General features: G+C 53.7%; 5 protein-coding genes across 5 annotated transcripts; 2 read left to right on the forward strand and 3 right to left on the reverse strand.

Moving 5' to 3' along the window:
- Window positions 1-6066: 6066 nt before the first annotated feature.
- A1O1_00215 (uncharacterized protein) lies at window positions 6067-6871 on the reverse strand (the record flags this gene model as incomplete). Its single annotated transcript, XM_007721135.1, has 2 exons — window positions 6067-6564; window positions 6611-6871. The coding sequence occupies 2 exons, from the start codon at window positions 6869-6871 to the stop codon at window positions 6067-6069; spliced, it is 759 nt and encodes a 252-aa protein (XP_007719325.1).
- Window positions 6872-8697: 1826 nt separating this feature from the next.
- Window positions 8698-10998, reverse strand: A1O1_00216 (homeobox protein cut-like protein; the record flags this gene model as incomplete). The annotated part of the gene is made up of 3 exons (XM_007721136.1): window positions 8698-10598; window positions 10646-10813; window positions 10863-10998. The coding sequence occupies 3 exons, from the start codon at window positions 10996-10998 to the stop codon at window positions 8698-8700; spliced, it is 2205 nt and encodes a 734-aa protein (XP_007719326.1).
- A 321-nt stretch (window positions 10999-11319) lies between these two features.
- Window positions 11320-14952, forward strand: A1O1_00217 (uncharacterized protein; the record flags this gene model as incomplete). The annotated part of the gene is made up of 2 exons (XM_007721137.1): window positions 11320-11479; window positions 11531-14952. 2 exons carry the CDS (start codon window positions 11320-11322, stop codon window positions 14950-14952), a joined length of 3582 nt encoding a protein of 1193 aa, XP_007719327.1.
- Window positions 14953-15232: 280 nt separating this feature from the next.
- A1O1_00218 (uncharacterized protein) lies at window positions 15233-16237 on the reverse strand (the record flags this gene model as incomplete). Its single annotated transcript, XM_007721138.1, has 1 exon — window positions 15233-16237. One exon carries the CDS (start codon window positions 16235-16237, stop codon window positions 15233-15235), a length of 1005 nt encoding a protein of 334 aa, XP_007719328.1.
- A 1793-nt stretch (window positions 16238-18030) lies between these two features.
- Window positions 18031-18531, forward strand: A1O1_00219 (uncharacterized protein; the record flags this gene model as incomplete). Its single annotated transcript, XM_007721139.1, has 1 exon — window positions 18031-18531. The coding sequence occupies one exon, from the start codon at window positions 18031-18033 to the stop codon at window positions 18529-18531; it is 501 nt and encodes a 166-aa protein (XP_007719329.1).
- Between the last annotated feature and the right edge of the window lie 64 nt (window positions 18532-18595).

Raw genomic sequence — 18595 nt, forward strand, 5'->3', positions numbered from 1 at the left:
CAAGATGGTCCCCCCATAGTACAGGGAAGGGAGATGGCCAATTCGGAGCATGCTGTGGGTGAACAAAGAGATGGAGGCGGAGCAGTTCGGGATCGAGTCCCCGGACCTGACGGCGGCGGTGGTTAGACTTCCGGAGCGGCTGATCCTAGTGGTCTCGGTCTACATCCCACCAGGAGACCCGCAAGCTCTGCGAGAGGCGTGTGACCATATGCACAAGGCGGTGGAAAAGGTGAGACGAGAGGCAGGCGCGGTGGTGGAGGCAGTGTTCGCGGGAGATTTCAATCAGCATGACCAACTTTGGGGAGGAGATGAGGTGTCCCTCGTGAGACAAGGTGAAGCCAATCGGATCATCGACCTAATGAGCGCCCTCGCCCTCAGTAGCTTGCTCCCTCGAGGGACCAAGACGTGGCAGGGAGGACCGTATGCAACCACTATCGACCTGGTCCTAGCCTCGGAGGAACTGGCAGTGTCGACAGTCAAGTGCTCGATACACAGGAATGAACATGGATCTGACCACCGGGCGATCGAGACGATCTTTGACGTTTCCGTCCCGATCCCAAAGCAGCAAGAACGGCTCCTGCTTAAGAACGCACCGTGGAAAGAAATCAAGGCCAGGATTGCGAAGACGCTGAACGCCCGTCCTTTCGACGGGACAGTACAAACCAAGACAGACACGCTAATGTCAGCGGTGCTGGAAGCGGGACATACTCTCACGCCGAAGGCTCGGCCATCACCGTATGCAAAACGCTGGTGGACAGCTGACCTGACGCAATTGAGGCGCATCTATACCTGCTGGAGAAACCGCGCCCGAAGTGAACGACGGGCAGGGCGACTCGCTGCAAGCCTGGAGGAGACAGCCAGGGCCGCCGCCAGGCAGTATCATGACGCGATCCGACAGCAGAAGAAGAAACACTGGAGCGAATTTCTCTCGGACAATGACAACATCTGGAAAGCTGCGAAGTATCTGCAGTCCAAGGATGATACAGCGTTCGGAAAAGTTCCGCAGCTGGTCAAAAGAGACGAGACAATCACGAGCGATCGTCACGAACAGGCGGAGGAGCTGCTCTCCACGTTCTTTCCTCCTTTGCCACAAGACATCGAAGACGAAGGCCCGAAACCGCAACGAGCGCCCATATCGATGCCGGCCCTCACCATGGAAGAGGTCGAACGGCGATTATTCGCTGCGAGGTCATGGAAAGCACCAGGCGAGGACGGGCTACCGGTGGTTGTCTGGAAGCAAATATGGCCAGCCGTGAGGCATTATGTGCTGGCGTTGTTCCGCGCGTCTCTCGACGAGGGTACACTACCCAGTCAATGGAGGCATGCAAAGATCATTCCGCTGAAAAAGCCGGGCAAGGATGATTACACGCTCGCCAAAGCTTGGAGACCGATCTCACTCCTGGCAACGCTGGGCAAAGTGCTGGAATCGGTGATCGCGGAGAGGATCTCGTATGCTGTCGAGACCTACGGCCTCCTGCCCACTAACCATTTTGGGGCTCGGAAACAACGATCGGCAGAGCAAGCCCTCTTGCTACTACAAGAAGAGATCCTCACCGCCTGGCGCGGGAGGAAGATCCTGAGCTTGGTCAGCTTTGACGTGAAGGGAGCCTACAATGGAGTCTGTGAAGGAAGATTGATCCAGAGAATGAAGGCACGGGGCATGCCGGAGAAGATCCTTCGCTGGACAGAGGCGTTCTGCTCGGACCGCACGGCGACCATTCAGATCAACGGGCAGGCCTCGGAGGTGCGGAGTCTGCCGCAGGCTGGTCTCCCTCAAGGCTCCCCCTTGTCCCCGATTCTGTTTCTGTTCTTCAACGCTGATTTAGTACAGCGACACATTGACAGTTGCGGCGGAGCAATCGCATTCGTCGACGACTTTACAGCATGGGTCACTGGGCCCACGGCACAAAGCAACCGGGAAGGTATCGAAGCCATTATCAATGACGCTCTAGATTGGGAAAGAAGGAGTGGCGCCACATTCGAGGCAGAGAAGACGGCCATCATACACTTCACCCGCAAATCGCACAAGTCCAACGCGGAGCCCTTCGACATCAAGGGACAACAAGTCTCACCGAAACCGCATGTCAAGATTCTGGGAGTGATCATGGATGCCAAGATCAAGTACAAGGAACACATCGCGCGAGCATCATCGAAAGGCCTCGAGGCCGCGCTCGAGCTAAAGCGGCTGAGAGGCTTGTCACCAGCGACGGCACGTCAACTTTTCACGTCGACGGTCGTGCCAGTGGTGGACTACGCCTCCAATGTCTGGATGCACGCTTGTACCAATCGACTCAAAGGTCCAATCAACAGGGTGCAACGGGTGGGAGCACAGGCGATCGTTGGCACCTTTCTCACGGTTGCCACGAGTGTCGCCGAAGCAGAAGCCGACATCGCTCCAGCACAGGATCGAGTTTGGAGGAGAGTCGTCAAGCTCTGGACCGACATCCATACATTGCCAGACACCAATCCACTCCGCCGGAAGACGTCCAAGATGCGGAGATTCAGAAGACAATTTCGCTCGCCGCTGTACGACGTGGCCGAGGTTCTCAAAGGCTTTGCAATGGAGGAGTTGGAGACCATCCACCCGTTCTTGCTAGCGCCCTGGGAGAAGCGAATACAGACGTTCACCGACGGCACCACCCCGGACCAGACCGATGTCGCAGCGCGGGTGGCCGTCAGTTGCTCAGCACGTAACGGCGTGGTAGGGTTTGGCGTGGCGACCCAATTGGCAACATCATCGCGCCGTAAGCCAAAGCGCAAGACCATTTACTCCACGATTGGATCGAGGTCACAACAGAATCCGTACTCCGGAGAACTTGCGGCCATGGCGCAAGCCCTGAAGCAGCTTCCGCCGCTCAGGTTCCGCAAAATCGCGCTATTGACGAGTAACAAGGCAGCGGTGCTCTCACCGAGACACCCACGCCAACAGTCGGGACAGGAGTACATTTGTCACATCTATGTCTCCATACGACGGCTACAGAGAAAGGGCAATACGATGACAGTCATATGGACCCCGGCACACGACGACGACAAGCTAAAGAAGTACGCCAAAGACAGAGCACAGAAAGCAACCAGCCCAGAAAGCCATCCACCACGCCAGCGACCTGGGATGAAGTCCACCATGCTCAACGCCGCGCGGGCCAAACGAGGCACCACTAGATGTTTGCCAGAAAAGGTTGGGGCATATTCCAAGAGAGTGGACACAGCGTTACCGGGCAAGCATACAAGGAAGTTGTACGATAATTTGGCATGGAACGAAGCGAACATATTGGCGCAACTCAGGACCGGCATGGCAAGACTGAACAGCTACCTTCACCGGATCACTGCAGCTCCAAGCGATCAATGCGCGTGCGGGCACGCACGAGAGACAGTAGATCACTTCTTATTCCGATGCACCAGATGGACGACTTTCCGTACGGAGATGCTCCAATGTACAACAAGACACAGAAGCAACCTGTCTTTCTATCTGGGAGGAAAACAAATGGCAGATGACAAGTCTTGGACTCCAAATCTAAAAGCAGTTCGGACGACGATACGATTCGCACTGGCAACAGGACGACTTGACAACATTCGCTGACGAACCATAACTCAACCCTCAATCATCACATCCGTCCTTTCTCACCCTCACCTCGTGTCGCATCAAGCAGGCGCGCTTCAGCCGCCGAGGATAGGACGCTGAACACTTGAAGAAGCAACTTCAAGCCAGACTGCTACGGTAAGATTGCTAATACACGAGAATCCGTACAGACGTAGCAAGCGAGCGAGCGATCGATAAAGAGCAAAAAGTTGTATCTGTACGGGCTTCAAGGAGAGTATGCCCTATCTTGAGAAATGTATTAGTAGAATAGCTTTAGTTGCCCTTTCGGCTTAGCCGCCGGGCGTAATAAATTTTGTGTGTGTGTGTGTGTGTGTGTGTGTGTGTGTGTGTGTGTGTGTGTGTGTGTGTGTGTGTGTGTGTACGCGGAGAAAGTCTCCCATTCCTTCCAGAAATTCGGGCCCTTTTTGGCTTGCATGAATGCTTGGTTTGAGCGGTATGATCCTAGACGGTTGACCCCTAAGGACGGTTGACCCTGGGGATCAAGAGTTTGGTCCAGCTGCGACTTCGCTGTGGAGTTATGGGGTAGTCCTCAGCACGCTACATGGCCAATCATGGACGACCGCCTTTTGGCCACGGGCGACGGGGGACCCAATACGCTAATCGCAACCCGACGACCTCCCTGAGGCTAGGTAGATGGTAACATTTCAACTACAGTAATACGCACCGGTCGCCCCCCTTTCAGCCCGGCCACCCCCTTTTGCCCTCGACGGACCTCCCAAATGCCAGCCAAACCCGTTCTGGTAATCTCGCACATCTCGTGGTGAACGAGCGGACGGGAAGCACTGTTTTCTCGATTCTATGGTCGATTGCGGAGGAAAATGTGCTTCTGCAATTTATGAACCTTAACAGCTATAATCCGGCAGGTGAAGGTCCACTCTGGGACCAGCATGACGTTGTCGAGTATCACGGCGAATAGCTAGGTACCTAGGTACTACGTACTACTCAATTCCCTCGACACTCCCTGCAACTGAAGCTACAATGTGCGGCCTCTGCAGACAAGAGAACTCGATGCTGACTTAAGCCAAAGCCCTGTCGAATCTCCCACCGCAGTGCTTCCATTACAGGTTTGGGCTGATGCAGGGTTCTCACATTGCAACAATCGATGTGAAATGAATCGACACCTGCTCTTCCCAAAAGAAGATTGCAGTGGCAGGCCGGAATTGCTGAGGTTGCGGCTCGAACCAAACCCAGAGTCTAGTAGACTTCTTGTATACCCACCGGATCCTGACGATCACTTCGATAAAAGATCGCGAGTCAGAACTCAGAACAGGCTGGTGATACGCCTGGAACGAAAGATGCGGCCTGGAATCTTGTACTGGGGTAGTGCTCATATTGGTCGTGCTGCGTGCGCCGGTTTCCAGCCTGAATGTAACAACTGTTCTTTTTGAGCCAGCGTTGCTGTTCATCAATGGCCTGCTTCCCGTCTCCAGAATGATCGGAACTTTCCCTTCTCATACTCATCTTCCTTGCTCGAGGTTTCTGTTCTTCGGCTCAGGTCAACAAGGTCGTCAGCACCATTTGGCCTCATCGCTCTTTATTTTCCACTCGAGCTACAGTCACGGAGGTCTGCCTCTCCAGCGGACACGAGCCGAATCGTTCCCAGCCTCGTAGAAAAGGGAGGTTCAGGTTCAAGCTTCAGTGGTGGTTCCAGCGGTATACGTGGCGACCAGGGGGTTCATATGATGACCGTTGGCTGCATGACCTTGATTCTGCTAGTACCATACAACTCGGAAACTTTGTTTGGTAGTACCACCCTACGACAGTGGAGATTGAGGTGCACGAAGATTCAGCCTGCCGTGGATAAACCGACGCAGCTGAAGTTGTATCCGTTGAGAGCGAAGCATGTAATGCAGCCACTCACGGATGAGGAGGAAGACTACCGTCCAGTGCTGGTATCGAACGTGAGTCTGGAGCTAGGCAACTTGGCTTCGAACCGGACTATAGCATCAATAATAGAAGAAACTTCGACTTGATCCGAGAAAAATGGTCGAGGCTGAGGCTGAAGTTTGTTGAGTGTTCATGTTTACTTGCCAAGTTCTTTTTGGGGAAACTTGCCCGATACGGAAATGGCAGAATATCCTCAGTCACGAACAGAAAAACCACTCACGAGTCACACTGTCACTGTGACAGGAAACACGCTCCTGCAGCCTTGCAACATTCGCGTGGTACACGTACAACAGTCGACTGTCGTGTAGCACCAACCACCCATGGGCTGGGCGTGCAACGCGTCCCAGCCGCAAACTCCAAGACCCGTCTGGAACGGTTCAAACTTCATTGTGAGAGTACATGTATATGGCTATGTACGGCCAGGTTTTGTATTACCTAGACTGGTCCATGAGAGGCTCATTCCATCATATAGCCATCCAAGACTTCAGTGTATCTGTTATCCATGAAAGAAACCCCAACGCCGCCGTCTAAAACGCGCAAAAAAGCCGCCGTGAAACCATCGGCTTCGCCCCGAGCACACGCTACTCCCAGAACCAGTAGACAGCGGAATAGTCCACGCTGATGGTAGAAGGTTGGTCTGCACACGATGGAGGTGGACTGCCTCCTGCTGTGCTCAGTCGATAGATAGCTTTGATGTCGCCAACAGTGGTAGACCGGGATTTGAGATAGAGCCAAGGTACGGCACCGTTGCCTTGGCCGTTCACGCCGACTGGAGCATTCGATGGAGCCACAGAATCATTTGTTTTCTGGGCCGTCACTCTGCCAAGCTGCGGTCCTGAGGAAACATCAAAGGAAAATACCGGAGTGGTCGTGTTGGAGAAGAAGTGGTGGCTTGATAGGCCGAGATCAGATGGCTCGAGGGGAGAGTCTGCTCCAGACGGGACAGGGTACGACAGTGCAACAGTCGGTATCAGGTCCAACAGATCCGGGTAATCGCTGGCGACGCAGGAAGCATTGTAAAATTTGGCAATGGCGCCCACTGCGGCGGGAGTAGCAGTGGAGTTGGCACAAGTATAGTTCTATGGCCGTCAGTGTTGTTCCCAATCAACCTGTGATCACACATACCTGCACCCCCCGTCCGATAGCAACATGCACCAGCTTCAAGCCGTCAGGAGTTGGTAAAGGTGTTGGGGCGATGGGCATGGCGGCTTTTGAGAGATCACATGCTGGCGGAGAACCACCGGTAGCCCTTGCTTGCTGGATGTAGCTGTACACAACATCGAAGTAGCCTGCTAACGTCGGTGTCCATGCCATTGTATCTCTCGTAAGCGTAGGTGCCGCCAGAAGCGTGGTAGCCATCGAGGCGAGCAGAACGGCGTACCTCATGGTGAAGCGACAAGAGACCTCACTTCCGATATTACCTAGTATTAATGAAGAAAAGAGTCTGGCCGGCAGATCTGCTGAGACTGCGAAAACAAAAGCGAAAGCAAAAGGGAGGTTATGAAAATACCTGGCTGGAGGCTGGATATGGCCACTGTATATGTTTCGAAGAACCAGGGACAACCCGTCGTCCTCTGAGACCAGCCGCCAACATATAGGACATTGCAAAGTGGACTGCGCTCCTCGACAAAGATAGGTCTCTTGTCATCTTGACTGCAGATTGGCAGGAAGAAGGCGGTGTTTCTATCTTCGGCAGTCAGCTATTGGCGATTGGGCCGTTAGCGAAGGCGGACGCTCGTTCGATGGCATGAGGGAACACGAGGCGGCAAGGGGAGATTTGGCCAGCCGTTTGCAAGATCGACATGGGGAGGACAAGAATAGAAGATGCGTATTGGCGCCCGCGCCAGGGACCCTGACAAGACATTTGACAGGCGAGCAGGGCTCTTCATATACTGAGATGGCCAACCTTGACGATTTGTTTCAGAAATCCTGGCTATCCGGATGGCCGTTTGGATGCCGTTTGACGGCTGCTTGACGGCTTCCCTGCTCCCTATCAGAGTCTCGCACCAGCTGCTCACCCTGTGTGGCTGTTGGTATAGCCGCCCACCAGCCGCTACCCAACCCTGCAAAGCCCTTCATTCTTGCTTTCGACTTTGTACCAATGCATGACGTGCATACGACGAGCCGACGCCGGCTGTCAAAGCTGTACGAGCAAGCCGGTTGGACGAAGGGGTCATCCTAGTATGCTCCCGCAGCTCCTGTTCTTTTTCAAAGGCCTCGGCTACTGCCAGCATCGAGCCATCCGTGCCAGGTTTGGCAGTAACGCATGTCTCGAATGAGGGGCCAGAATCAAGCAGCCAGAGGAGGAGATGGCAATGTCGCGGCGCGCTTACATATCGCCGTGGCAGTCTAGGAAATGGAATTGCTGCCGATAGCGATCAAAATAGGCATAAGATGGAGGATGATGCATTGGCGTCAGATTGCCAAGTGCCGACGGCGTTGGCTCTCGATGGAAGCGTGATCCCCGCGCGGCAGAGAGTAGTCCGACATGACCACAGCGGACTGGGAAGTCCTGTAAGGGAAGCATACGAGGAGTCGAGTTGCGATATGCGTCGGCTGAACAGGCAATAGTGGAGGAGAGAAGAACATCTGCAACCTGAATTTACAAGAACAAATATGCAGCGGCGATGCCATATTAGGCACCCCTGCCTGCCTGCCTTGCCTGTTGTGTTTGCTGACTGCACTATAGGTATAAGACACTCTGCACATTCAAAGCACACAGAAGATCCGATCAAGCTGCACATCGCTTGTCTATACGTCGTCCCTGTTGGTCCGATCTGGGCAGTTTGAGACATAACGCCACGCTTCTCTCGAGACGAACTTCCTGTCTATCCCTCGAGCCTTGAGACCCACGTTGCAAAGCCAACACTCTTAGTCCCCTCATGGGTTCTCCCCGTGGACCAGTCCAGGCATTGCATAGCCAGGCATAAAGTGAGACCTCTGCCTTGAACTCGATCATGCCAACTCTTAGGACCTTTCCCAGTGATGGGCGCGTGTTCCGCTCCAGAAATGTTGCCTGTGGTCGAATCTGAGTGAGATTGTCAGAGAACATCCGCTTGCAGATTAAACGGCAGCCTAATACGAAGAGTTTTGTTGCCCCTCTCACGGCTGATGAATGCAAGAGGATGGAGAGAAGACAATTGGACAAAGTCAACGGTGATGCTCTTCTAAGCTGCAGTTGTGGTTTCGGTATTGAGACAACTGGCTCGAGTCTATCCAAAGTCTTCTTGATGCCAATCTGCACCGTGTGAATCAGGAGCCTGCACACCCACACCCACACCGCCAGCCGTGGCAGCTTCCCCTAGGTGGATAGCACTCCGCTCAATATCGGCTGTGCCCATCCAATATAGCATCATGAAGACCAATATGTGGAGCGCCATGCAATATGCGGCAAAGAGGTTGCGCGAAGTTCTTGTAGCAAGAACGATCCTCGTCAGGGAGAAAATGATCCTCTCTGGGAAGCTCATACGTTTATAGGCCCGAGCAGCCTCACGACCCCGGAATGCCGCAAAGGGTGATATGTTGGCTTCGTACTGGGACTTCCACCGATCCGACGTGGCATCTTCCGCAGTATAAACCGCCGTGTGTCCAGGAGCACCGGAGTATGAAGACGAAGATGTCATCGTCGGGCCACGGCTATACGCAGAGATGTATCTTGTCTTCTCGTATAAGTTCAGATTGTCTTTTTGTAGCGAGGCGACCTCCTGGCGCAGTGAAGTCACGGTCGCGTAAGTCTTTGCAAGCTCTTCCTCGAGTTGCTGGTTCTTTTCCTTGAAGCGATCTCTCTGCGCTTGAATCATTGGCAGAATACCAGAGCCTCCACCAACAGGCTCTCCAGATCGCAAAGCCTCAAGTGTGGTGCTGCGAGGTTGCATCTCGTAGCCTGAGATGATGGACGAGGTTGGCGATGCTCTGCCTCGCCGGAAGGAGCTGGTAGGGTGCCGTGAAACATGGGTCCCCGCCACAGACATTCCGGATGATGGAAGGGCATTGGCAGCCTCCTCCTGTACTCTCAGAAGATCGTTTTCGAGTGTCGATGAGAGCTTCTGGAATTTCTCCAAGTCCGCATTCGTTCGGGAAAACTCTTCTTGAAGATCTTCAAACTGGCTCTGAAGGTCTTGGTACGAAACCCGGAGCAAAGTCAGCTCGTTGCTTAGTTTCTTGTTCCGTGCAAGCAGGAGGTGTTCCAGTGATTGCTTCGAGCCACTCTCCGTCGTCCCATCCAGTCCGCCCTCAGGTGCGTCTTCATCATCTTCAACGGACAGTTCTATCGAACGGAGAGTGTCTAGCTCTCGCTTGAGATCTCCGTAATCGGACCATCTGGCTACCTTGGCTCTCAACTCCTCGTTCTCCGCCACGAACTGGGACCGTTGTCTCTCCGCTTGGCGAAGCTTATCGTCCCATTTTCGCTTCTCCGTATCTCGATCGAAGCGGAGCGATTCAATCTTTCTCAGAAGTGAGGAGTTTTCAGATTGCAAGCGTAGAAAAGATGGGTCGTCTTCGACGGCGTGACTCGTTGCGTTTTGTGACGTTGCCCGAGCTAGGTCGACACGGAGCTGTTCATTCCGAGCCTCGATCTCTGCAAGTCGGACGCTCGTCTTCTCAAGCTCGGACGTCATCAGCTCCAACTCGACATTGGCAGCTTTCGAGGCCGCCATCTCAGCAGAGCCTTCTTCAAGTCGCTGCGAGACTTCATAGCTAGCTTTCAACTCTTTCAACACCCGGTCCTGGTTCTCGACCTTCTCCTCCAGCGCCCGCTCCTTCGCCGCCCAGTTGTTTTGTTTCTCCTCCAAGACCTTCGCCCACTTCTCCTCGATTTCTTGGACTAGACTGCCTGTCCCAGCCTCTGCATCCGACCTAGCTTTGCTTTCTTCTTCCAACTTCTTCTCTGTCTCCTCTAACTGTGCGGATAACTTATTGACCCTTGAGAGCAATTGTTGGTTCTCAACGGTCAGTCGTGGAACGGTGTCTTCGGAGGCGACCAGGGAGTCGACTGAGGCCTCTAGTAGAGGGAAAGGATCGGGTGCCTCGGAAAGAGATTGATACAGTTGAAGGAACGCGGACGAGGCTGTCTTTCCATGGCCGGTAATCAAATCGATGAATCCTTGGTACGCTGGCCACCGTCAGAAGAACCACCGTATCTGAGCAGAAAGTACCTACCTTTCAGTAAGGACTTGTATTCCGTCAATTTTGCTGCATCTTCCAATTTTCTAAAGTCTTTGGTCTTCTGAGCTAGTTCCTTTCGTTCGACAAGTGCATCTCGCTGATGGGCCACGATTTCCGACGCGGTAGAGTCCAGTTGCGGCATTAACGAAGAGAGGTCAATATCTAAGGAATCAGCACCAAACAATACAGCCAGTCCGATCGGAAAACATACTGCGCCATGCTGCTAAGGCTTTCTGAAATTTGTTCTCGCCCTCGCCAGGCGATCTCTCGTCCACGACGGTCTCAGTTGGAGGGCCATCATGCTCTGCCGCCGGAGCATTGGCCTCGGTCAATGCCAATGCATCCATAGATTGAACACTGTATGGTGGTATACAGAATAGACCACCGCGATGCGCGGTGAGGTCTTGATAACGACGACAAACAGAAAGGGTTCGGTTAAGAAGACAACACCTACGCTCGAAGTACGGGATGAGGCCGCGTGCAACTTGAACTCCGGCGCGTCATATGGAGCAAGCGCAACTTTAGGCGCCGCGTTGCATTCAAGCGAAAGACTACAATTAATGTTTCCATGCGTCTCAGGTATATTGCTGAAGACAACAACAGCCTAAGAGGCCACTCAAGCCCATGAATGCCTTCTATCCTCCTTACTAGCAGCTGTCCTCCTCGGGATGGAAGCTCCCGTCGACCACGACGGACGACCAGCTAAACGACAACGACTGTCCCCGCCTGAACCAGGTCCGTATGTACTCCGCAATGTGCTGCAGGACATCCCATTGTCCACCGAGGATGGCCCTGAACAAGTATCCATCACCTGTGTAGAATACTGGAGTAGGTGAGCCCTTATCTGGTATGTTGTCACAGCTATTTATGGAAGAATAGACAACAATCTGTACATCGGGACCTCTGCGGCCGAAATCCTCCATCTTGTCTGTATACCTTCTGATCAAGAAGACGAGCGCGAACCGCCAACGTTCATTCTCGCCTCTCGACTCCAGCCCAGTGGACATGGCGCATCTAAGAGCTCTGCCAATGCGCCTGGCATTCAGCAAATACTTGTCCTCCCTGGTCCATTGAAAGCCTGCGTTCTATGCAATGGCGTCGTCTCGTTCTACACACTACCAGAGTTCAGCCCGGCATTTCCCAATAGAGAGCCGACCGGTGTGCAATGGATCGGTGGAATCGATGAGAATGAAGACTTGAACAACCCTGAAGGTCAGGTGGTTATGTTCGCGACCGCGAGAAAGATCCTTCAGGTAAGGGTGGGTGAGCGGTTGAAGCCGATCCGAAACAACATAGAATACCCTGGCTGTCTCAAGGCAAGCAGAAGAGACTCCATCGCTTGCGTGGCCGATGATAAAAGCTATGCTCTTCTGGATGTTGAGCATCAGCAGAAGATACCTTTGTTCACAATTTCTTCGCAGCCAGTCGAAGATGAAGCATCTGCTATCGACAGTGGTGGCTCGGCTTTATATTCGCCTGCAGTCGACGTAGGTGGACATAACAGAAGCACGAGTATCGGAACCCTAACGACACCGGCGATTGGGGAAAGGGATGACTTGCAGGAGTCTTCAACGGAAGCAGTGGTGAAAGCAGGCTCCGCCAATCCAGCCTCCAGCTCCAGCCCTACCACGGCACCCGATACTTCGCTCCCCGACCGAAGTCGTGGGCCAGATGAGCAGAGCCAGGGTCGTCCTCGCGCGGCAACTGATGCGCCTTCAGTCAAGGCCCCCTCGGAGGCCAACGACAAACCGCCTTCCAAGCGTCTCAGACCTCACGTCCTGTCCCCTTTCCCTGCGGAGTTTATGCTTACTACTGGTACAAGCGAATTAGAACCCGGAGTTGGTATGTTCGTGAACCTAGATGGCGACGTCGTCCGGGGTACAATCGAATTCGAGACTTATCCCGAGGACCTGATGGTAGACAATTTCTGGGTTCCTGAGCATGAGGTTACACTAATGCCAGAAAATGAGAGTCCCGTCGCGATTGCGCTGCTTCGCAAAAGTGATGATGCCACAAAACGGAGATTGGAGATTCAGAGACTGGAAAATGCATCCGAGCTAATACATCCTCGAAGCCTGGTTGATCTCCCCCCCGGAGCGGCAGAGAATACTCGAGCTGGTCTCCGTCATACATTGAGCACGCACAGGCACGTCTTTCATCTCGCGGGAGATTTTCTCCAACTTGTGCCGTTGTCGGGTGCATCGATCGCATCCCAAGAACGCAAGCAAACTTCGGAGAGTGATCCAAGGACGCAATCTGTGGTCGAGCAACTGGAGCAGGAACGTGCCTTGTTTGACAGCCAGTCGACAACACCTACCGCGGAACCCTCTGCAGAGCTCATTCAGAAACGCATTGCCGAAGAAATCAAGCTGGCAAGGCGATTCGGGCGCGCATATACGAGGAATATCGTATGGCAAGGCCAAGAATTGCTCATGATTATTCGGAACCCTTTGATCTGTCAGCTAGAACATCGGTTGATGCAATACATTGCTGATGGCAACCCTGCAAATGTCAAACCGAGCCAGATTTTTGGGTTGCTCGCAAGCATACATGGTCGTGAGCCAAAGGATGAAACAGAATTCCTCACCTTGAACTATATCAGGCAGAAGGCCAGCCTAATATTGTTTTTACACCTCGAAACTCAGGTTTCTGCGGCTGCGAGCCTTGAAGACATGTTTAGAGCGATTGAAAACACCTTGCACGACGGGGGCTTAGACCCAAGGATCATTCTTCTTCTCGCCCCTCCACTCGCCCCTGAAGTGGTGTATGGAGCTGAAGGAATCTGGCTCCATCAAGGCATGGCAGATTTGTTGGAAAACTTTCGACCGCCGATATCTCGCTTCGAAGAAGCACCGACCGAATTTTGGATGATGATGAGACACTTCCTCATGCTGTGGCAGGAAAAACGAGGATACGGCAGCATAACAGATGACAAGCACGTGTTTGATTCCGTGGATGCTGCCCTCCTTCACGTACTTCTTTATCTGGATCAAGCTCTCCCGCCGGACAGCCCGGCTCAAAGATCAGTCCGGACCAAGCTGAACAATGTGGTTGACAACTGGAAGGGCGATTTCAACCGGGCTAGACATCTGCTGGAACGATACAATCGACTATTTGTTCTTAGCCGCCTCTACCAGAGCAGGAAACAAGCGCGAGAAGTGCTGAAAACGTGGAAACGAATTCTTGACGGCGAAAAAGATGCTGATTTTGGATCCAACCCGGCATACGTGGAAGGGCAGTTGAGGCGGTATCTTACAGTCATTCGTGACGTCGACCTCGTTCAGGACTACACAATCTGGCTTGCTCAACGCAACCCCGACCTGGCCGTACAGATTCTGACTGACGACGGTGCGAGGGTCAAGTTCACTCCGCAACAGGTTGTTCCACTTCTCAAAGAACACGCACCTGCAGCCGTACAGCAATATCTGGAACACCTGGTCTTTGGAAAGCACCTCGACAGGTATGTCGACGACCTTATCGGATACTACCTCGACTCGGTCCTTACAGTGTTGGAAGGATCCGAGGAGGCTCGAACATCCCTGGCAGAAAGCTATTCGACCTACCGAGCTCTGGAACCACCCAAGCCCACCTACCTTGAATTCATCAACCAGAACGCGCCGCCGGATTCATGGTGGCAGTCCCGGTTACGGCTTCTTCAACTACTCGGGACCGGCGCCTATGCATCGAGCGGAGAGGCAAGTAAAGAACTGACTTATTCGGTCCCAATGGTTCTGGAACGCATGGCGCCGTTCTCCTCCTACCTCGTTTCCGAATCGATCATCCTCGACGCCAGACAAGGCCGTCACAAGGAGGCACTTCGACTCCTCACCCACGGCCTCGGAGACTTCGACACCGCCACCCGCTACTGCTACTTTGGCGGCCCGGCGCCTGCATATTCCCACACCATCGACGCCAGCGCTCTGCCTTCGAGGGAAATGCAACGAGAGCTATTCGATTTCCTCTTGCATGAGTTCCTCCTGATTGAGGACGAGGAAGACCGCCTCGAACGTTCGAGCTATCTTCTGGGTAAATTTGCGACGTACTTTGATCCTCTGAAGATCCTCCGCGACATCCCCGAGGACTGGAATGTCTCGATGCTGTCGGAATTCCTGATCAGGAGTTTCCGTGCTGCCACTACGGAGAGGAACCAAGCAGTTATCGTGAAAGCACTGAGCGCGGCTCAAAACTTGCAGAAGCAAGTCGAGTTCATAGAGGTTTGTGAGAAGCTTGGTGCTCAGTTCGATCGCGGGCAGGGCATTGACGGGGGCATGTCTGCGGATTTAGATATTGGTGGCTCTTGAGAATACCAAAGTAATTTCCCGGATAGATACTGCATGGCCTTAAAAAGGCCGGAAATCTAGGATATTAAACATTATTTCGCACCCGCTGCGGACCAGCGCATGGCATGGCTGCGAAGGTGTTTGATGGTATGGTTTGTCCAGCAAAGTATACAGAAATGGTTGAATAGCAGCCGGTGGACGCCTTCGCTTGCTTCTTCTAAACCCCACAATCTTCTTCGATCGAATAGGTAGCCAAATGAGACAGCAGATCATTGGTGAATCTCATGAAAAAACAATTCTTTCAGCAGCATCGTGGTCCGCCTCGAGACGCGGGCGGGCGAAAGACATCTTCCCACTCACTGAGCCCCGCCAGGACGCCATTGCGCCCAGCTCCTCGTTTCTTCCGTCTCCTCAGGGTACTCCCTCTCGCATAATCGGCTGTGCCACCCGAGTGGGTGCTGGCGCCGTCCCACGGGCCTCCGCCATCACCATATTGGATGCCGCTGGCCGGGTCGTCGGGGTCGATCTCGCCGAGCTCGATCTTGGTGAGGATCATGCGGGCCAGGCGGTTGAAGAGTTCGTCGACATTTTCGCCCGTCAGCGCCGACACTTCCATGGTAACGGGGACGTGGACCTTGGATGCCCAGCGAGAGGCCATGTCCGGGGTGACTTCGCGGCCGTCCGAGGTCGTAGTGGCGGTCCATTTGCCGGTATTCAGGGAGATGTTGATAGAATTGCCGCGAGAGCGGGTTGACGACGACAGGCCGGCCCCGCCAGCGTCGTAGGGGAAGTAAGACTGTTTACTTGAGACGCTTGAGGCAGATGGTGTGGGCTCTTGTTGTTGTTGTTGTTGCTGTTGTGGTGTACCAGTGCTTCCCTGCACTGAATTCGGTTGTATCTGCGCCTGCGCCTGCGTTCTGGCCTCTGCCAAATCAGCCTTGTTCCCCGCCAATATCACGGTCAAATTCGGACTGGCCAGGGCCCTCGCATCGCTCAGAAACGTCGGCAGCGCATGGAAACTGGCCAGGCTGGCGACATCGTAGACGAGAATGGCGCCCGCGGCGCCTCGATAGTACGATCGACTGACGGAGCGGAAGCGTTCTGTGCCCGCGGTATCCCACAGTTGCAGTTTGATGCGGCGGCGTGTAGGGCCGGAGCCGACCTTGACGATCTTGGAGGCGAATTCGACGCCGATGGTCTGCGACGATAGCACGCGCCATTCTTGCTTGACGAACCGGTGGAGGAGGCATGACTTGCCGGCGCCCGAGGGGCCGAGGAGCACGACTTTCGCCAGGAAATCGTACATGCTGCCGAGTTCCTACTCTCGGGACCATTAGTCTCATTGATAGTTCCGGTCAAGAGACAGGTGGAACTTGAAGTCTCTCTCGCTGTGCAGTGAGATCAGAACGCACCTGGTTTTGGTCCGTCATCGAACTGAGGTCGGACGCCGCAGACGCTCCGCGCGGGCGAGCCATGTCGGCGAAACTGGTGTGCGCGCTGCGTGCACTGCCAGCGCTGGGTGTAGGTGTCGTGAACCGAGTCGTATCATGTATTGAAGAGTGAGGATTATGTGATAGTGGTCGATGGATTGGCTATGTGATTCTCAAAATACATGTGCAATCACTACCAAAGGTAGTAATGCGAACTGCGGATGCCCGCCTTTCAAGTTGTCGAGATTCTGCCGCATTGGCATTTGGCATGCTGGACGGCATCCACAACTTGAAAGGCTTAACGGGGGCTAAGGGGACTGGCCCAGGCTCCCTTCGCAACTGACTGGCGTTCACTTCTCTCGGAAGCAGTATCTGGGGGAGGCTGTCAGAGTTCCCTCAGTCCAGGGACTACGTTTTGGAGCATAAGCAGGTACATAGCAATCATCCCTGGACGACATTTCATTTTCTCCGATGTATGAGACATGTCTAGATAAGAACCTCGAAGCTCAAGCTGAGGCACGGCAGTTGATCGGCCCCCTTTGAACCTATTACACGACAATGTCTTGCGATGCAAAGAGCATCTGTTGCACCAGGATTTGGCAATCTTCAAGTTATGTACCTCGCGGGTATGTGTTCGCAAGGCCTGCCTTGACCCAGGCTGGTGGAAGATCAATAGATGCGGTCCAGACTCTGTCCGTTCTATGAGATACCATTATCCCAGTTTCTTTTCGACCTTGCAGCAGCCTGCCGCCGGTGCAGAAGGTTTATCGGTGACAACTTGACAGGTAGGATCGCTGGTAGCACTGCACTGCACCCAACCTCTGACACTTTATCGGCAGTCATCAGACTTTCCTGGGCAGTGAATTCCTCCAATCAGTTCCACGCCAAAACATTCTTTAGCCTGAGCATGCCAGGGCATGAATAGCAAAGCGGCCGAGTTCGTGATATTCTACTTGAAGGATTCACCCTGCATAAATCTCCCCTGTGTTGGTTGGGTTCGACCTCTTCAGCCAACTCTCCCTTCTTCCAGGATATCCAGCCACTTTTTTCGTCATTGATTCCATTGCCGGTCCAAGCTCGTATCCCTTCAACAACCCTCGTAGCCAACCGGTGTTTAGATGTGACCATCAATTCCCCATAAGGCGAGGTGGCTTCGTTTGGCTTTCGTTAGTGGCCGCTGGCTCGCTTGAGATCTTGTCTGCCGTTGGGCCGGACATGGACTTCGCTGGCTTTCGGGCTATGACAGGTTTGTCCGTCCAATCAAGAGGCGCAACGCTCGATGAGGGCTCCAGGGTGAGAAGAACTGGGGATGATGCGCGAATCTAGGCGACCGGAAGCCCAGGAAAGATCGACAACTGGTGTGGTAGAATGACGGTGGGAGAAGAAGAGGAAAGGAGAGAAGAACAGACATGAGAGACGTTGATCGACGTGTTCAGCGCATTTCCCGTCAGCCTTCTCCGTCACTCGCGCAGGGACTGGGACTAGGTACAGAGTATGCATAGGCTTCTTCCATCTCCTGCATATAACGCTTTTACCTTCTTCTCACCTCTACTCAGACTTTGCGACACTAGTATCAGTTGCTGTTCAATACGCTGGTCACACACGCACGAGGTAAACCTTTCTACCTTGCATCTACAGAGGTACTCGTCGTCGATTTTTAAACACAGCCATGCCACCCCGCAACCTCCAGGCTTTAGGCCTGTCGACATGTCGAACGCCCTCGCCTACAGATTCGTTGAACAGTACATCGTCTTCAAGCACATACGTCTCCACGAGATCAAGTATGAAATCATCACCGCCTTCGTCGCCATCCTTTTCCAAAACACTGCCTGTGCCGCCTCCCATGTATAGCACCTCGGCACCACGGGCCCGACGAGCATCCCCTCCACAGACCCTGCTCGGTGCGATTGACGAGCATAGTGGAATTGTGAAACCCGACGTGCCTCTTTCTGCCGACAAAGAAAACAATCCTGTCGCCAAACTCCATGTCTATTCTTCCGCGATCAATTCAAGGAAGAAGGCCACTCTAGCATCCGCATCGAGTCCACCCGTCAACCACTTCGACGCTCTAGTTGGGCCGAATGGGGAGAAATTCACGGATCTGAGGATGAACCGGAAGGTGGAGGACCCGAGAGGTCGGGGCTGGAAGAGGTTGATGTGCTTCGGCTAGCTCTTCGTCACTAGCACTTTGACCATTGCCTACTGTTCACAGCACACCCATTGCCTTACAGCGG

The sequence above is a fragment of the Capronia coronata genome, assembly GCF_000585585.1.
Source record: "Capronia coronata CBS 617.96 chromosome Unknown acBCG-supercont1.1, whole genome shotgun sequence".
Taxonomy (NCBI): Eukaryota; Fungi; Ascomycota; class Eurotiomycetes; order Chaetothyriales; family Herpotrichiellaceae; genus Capronia; species Capronia coronata.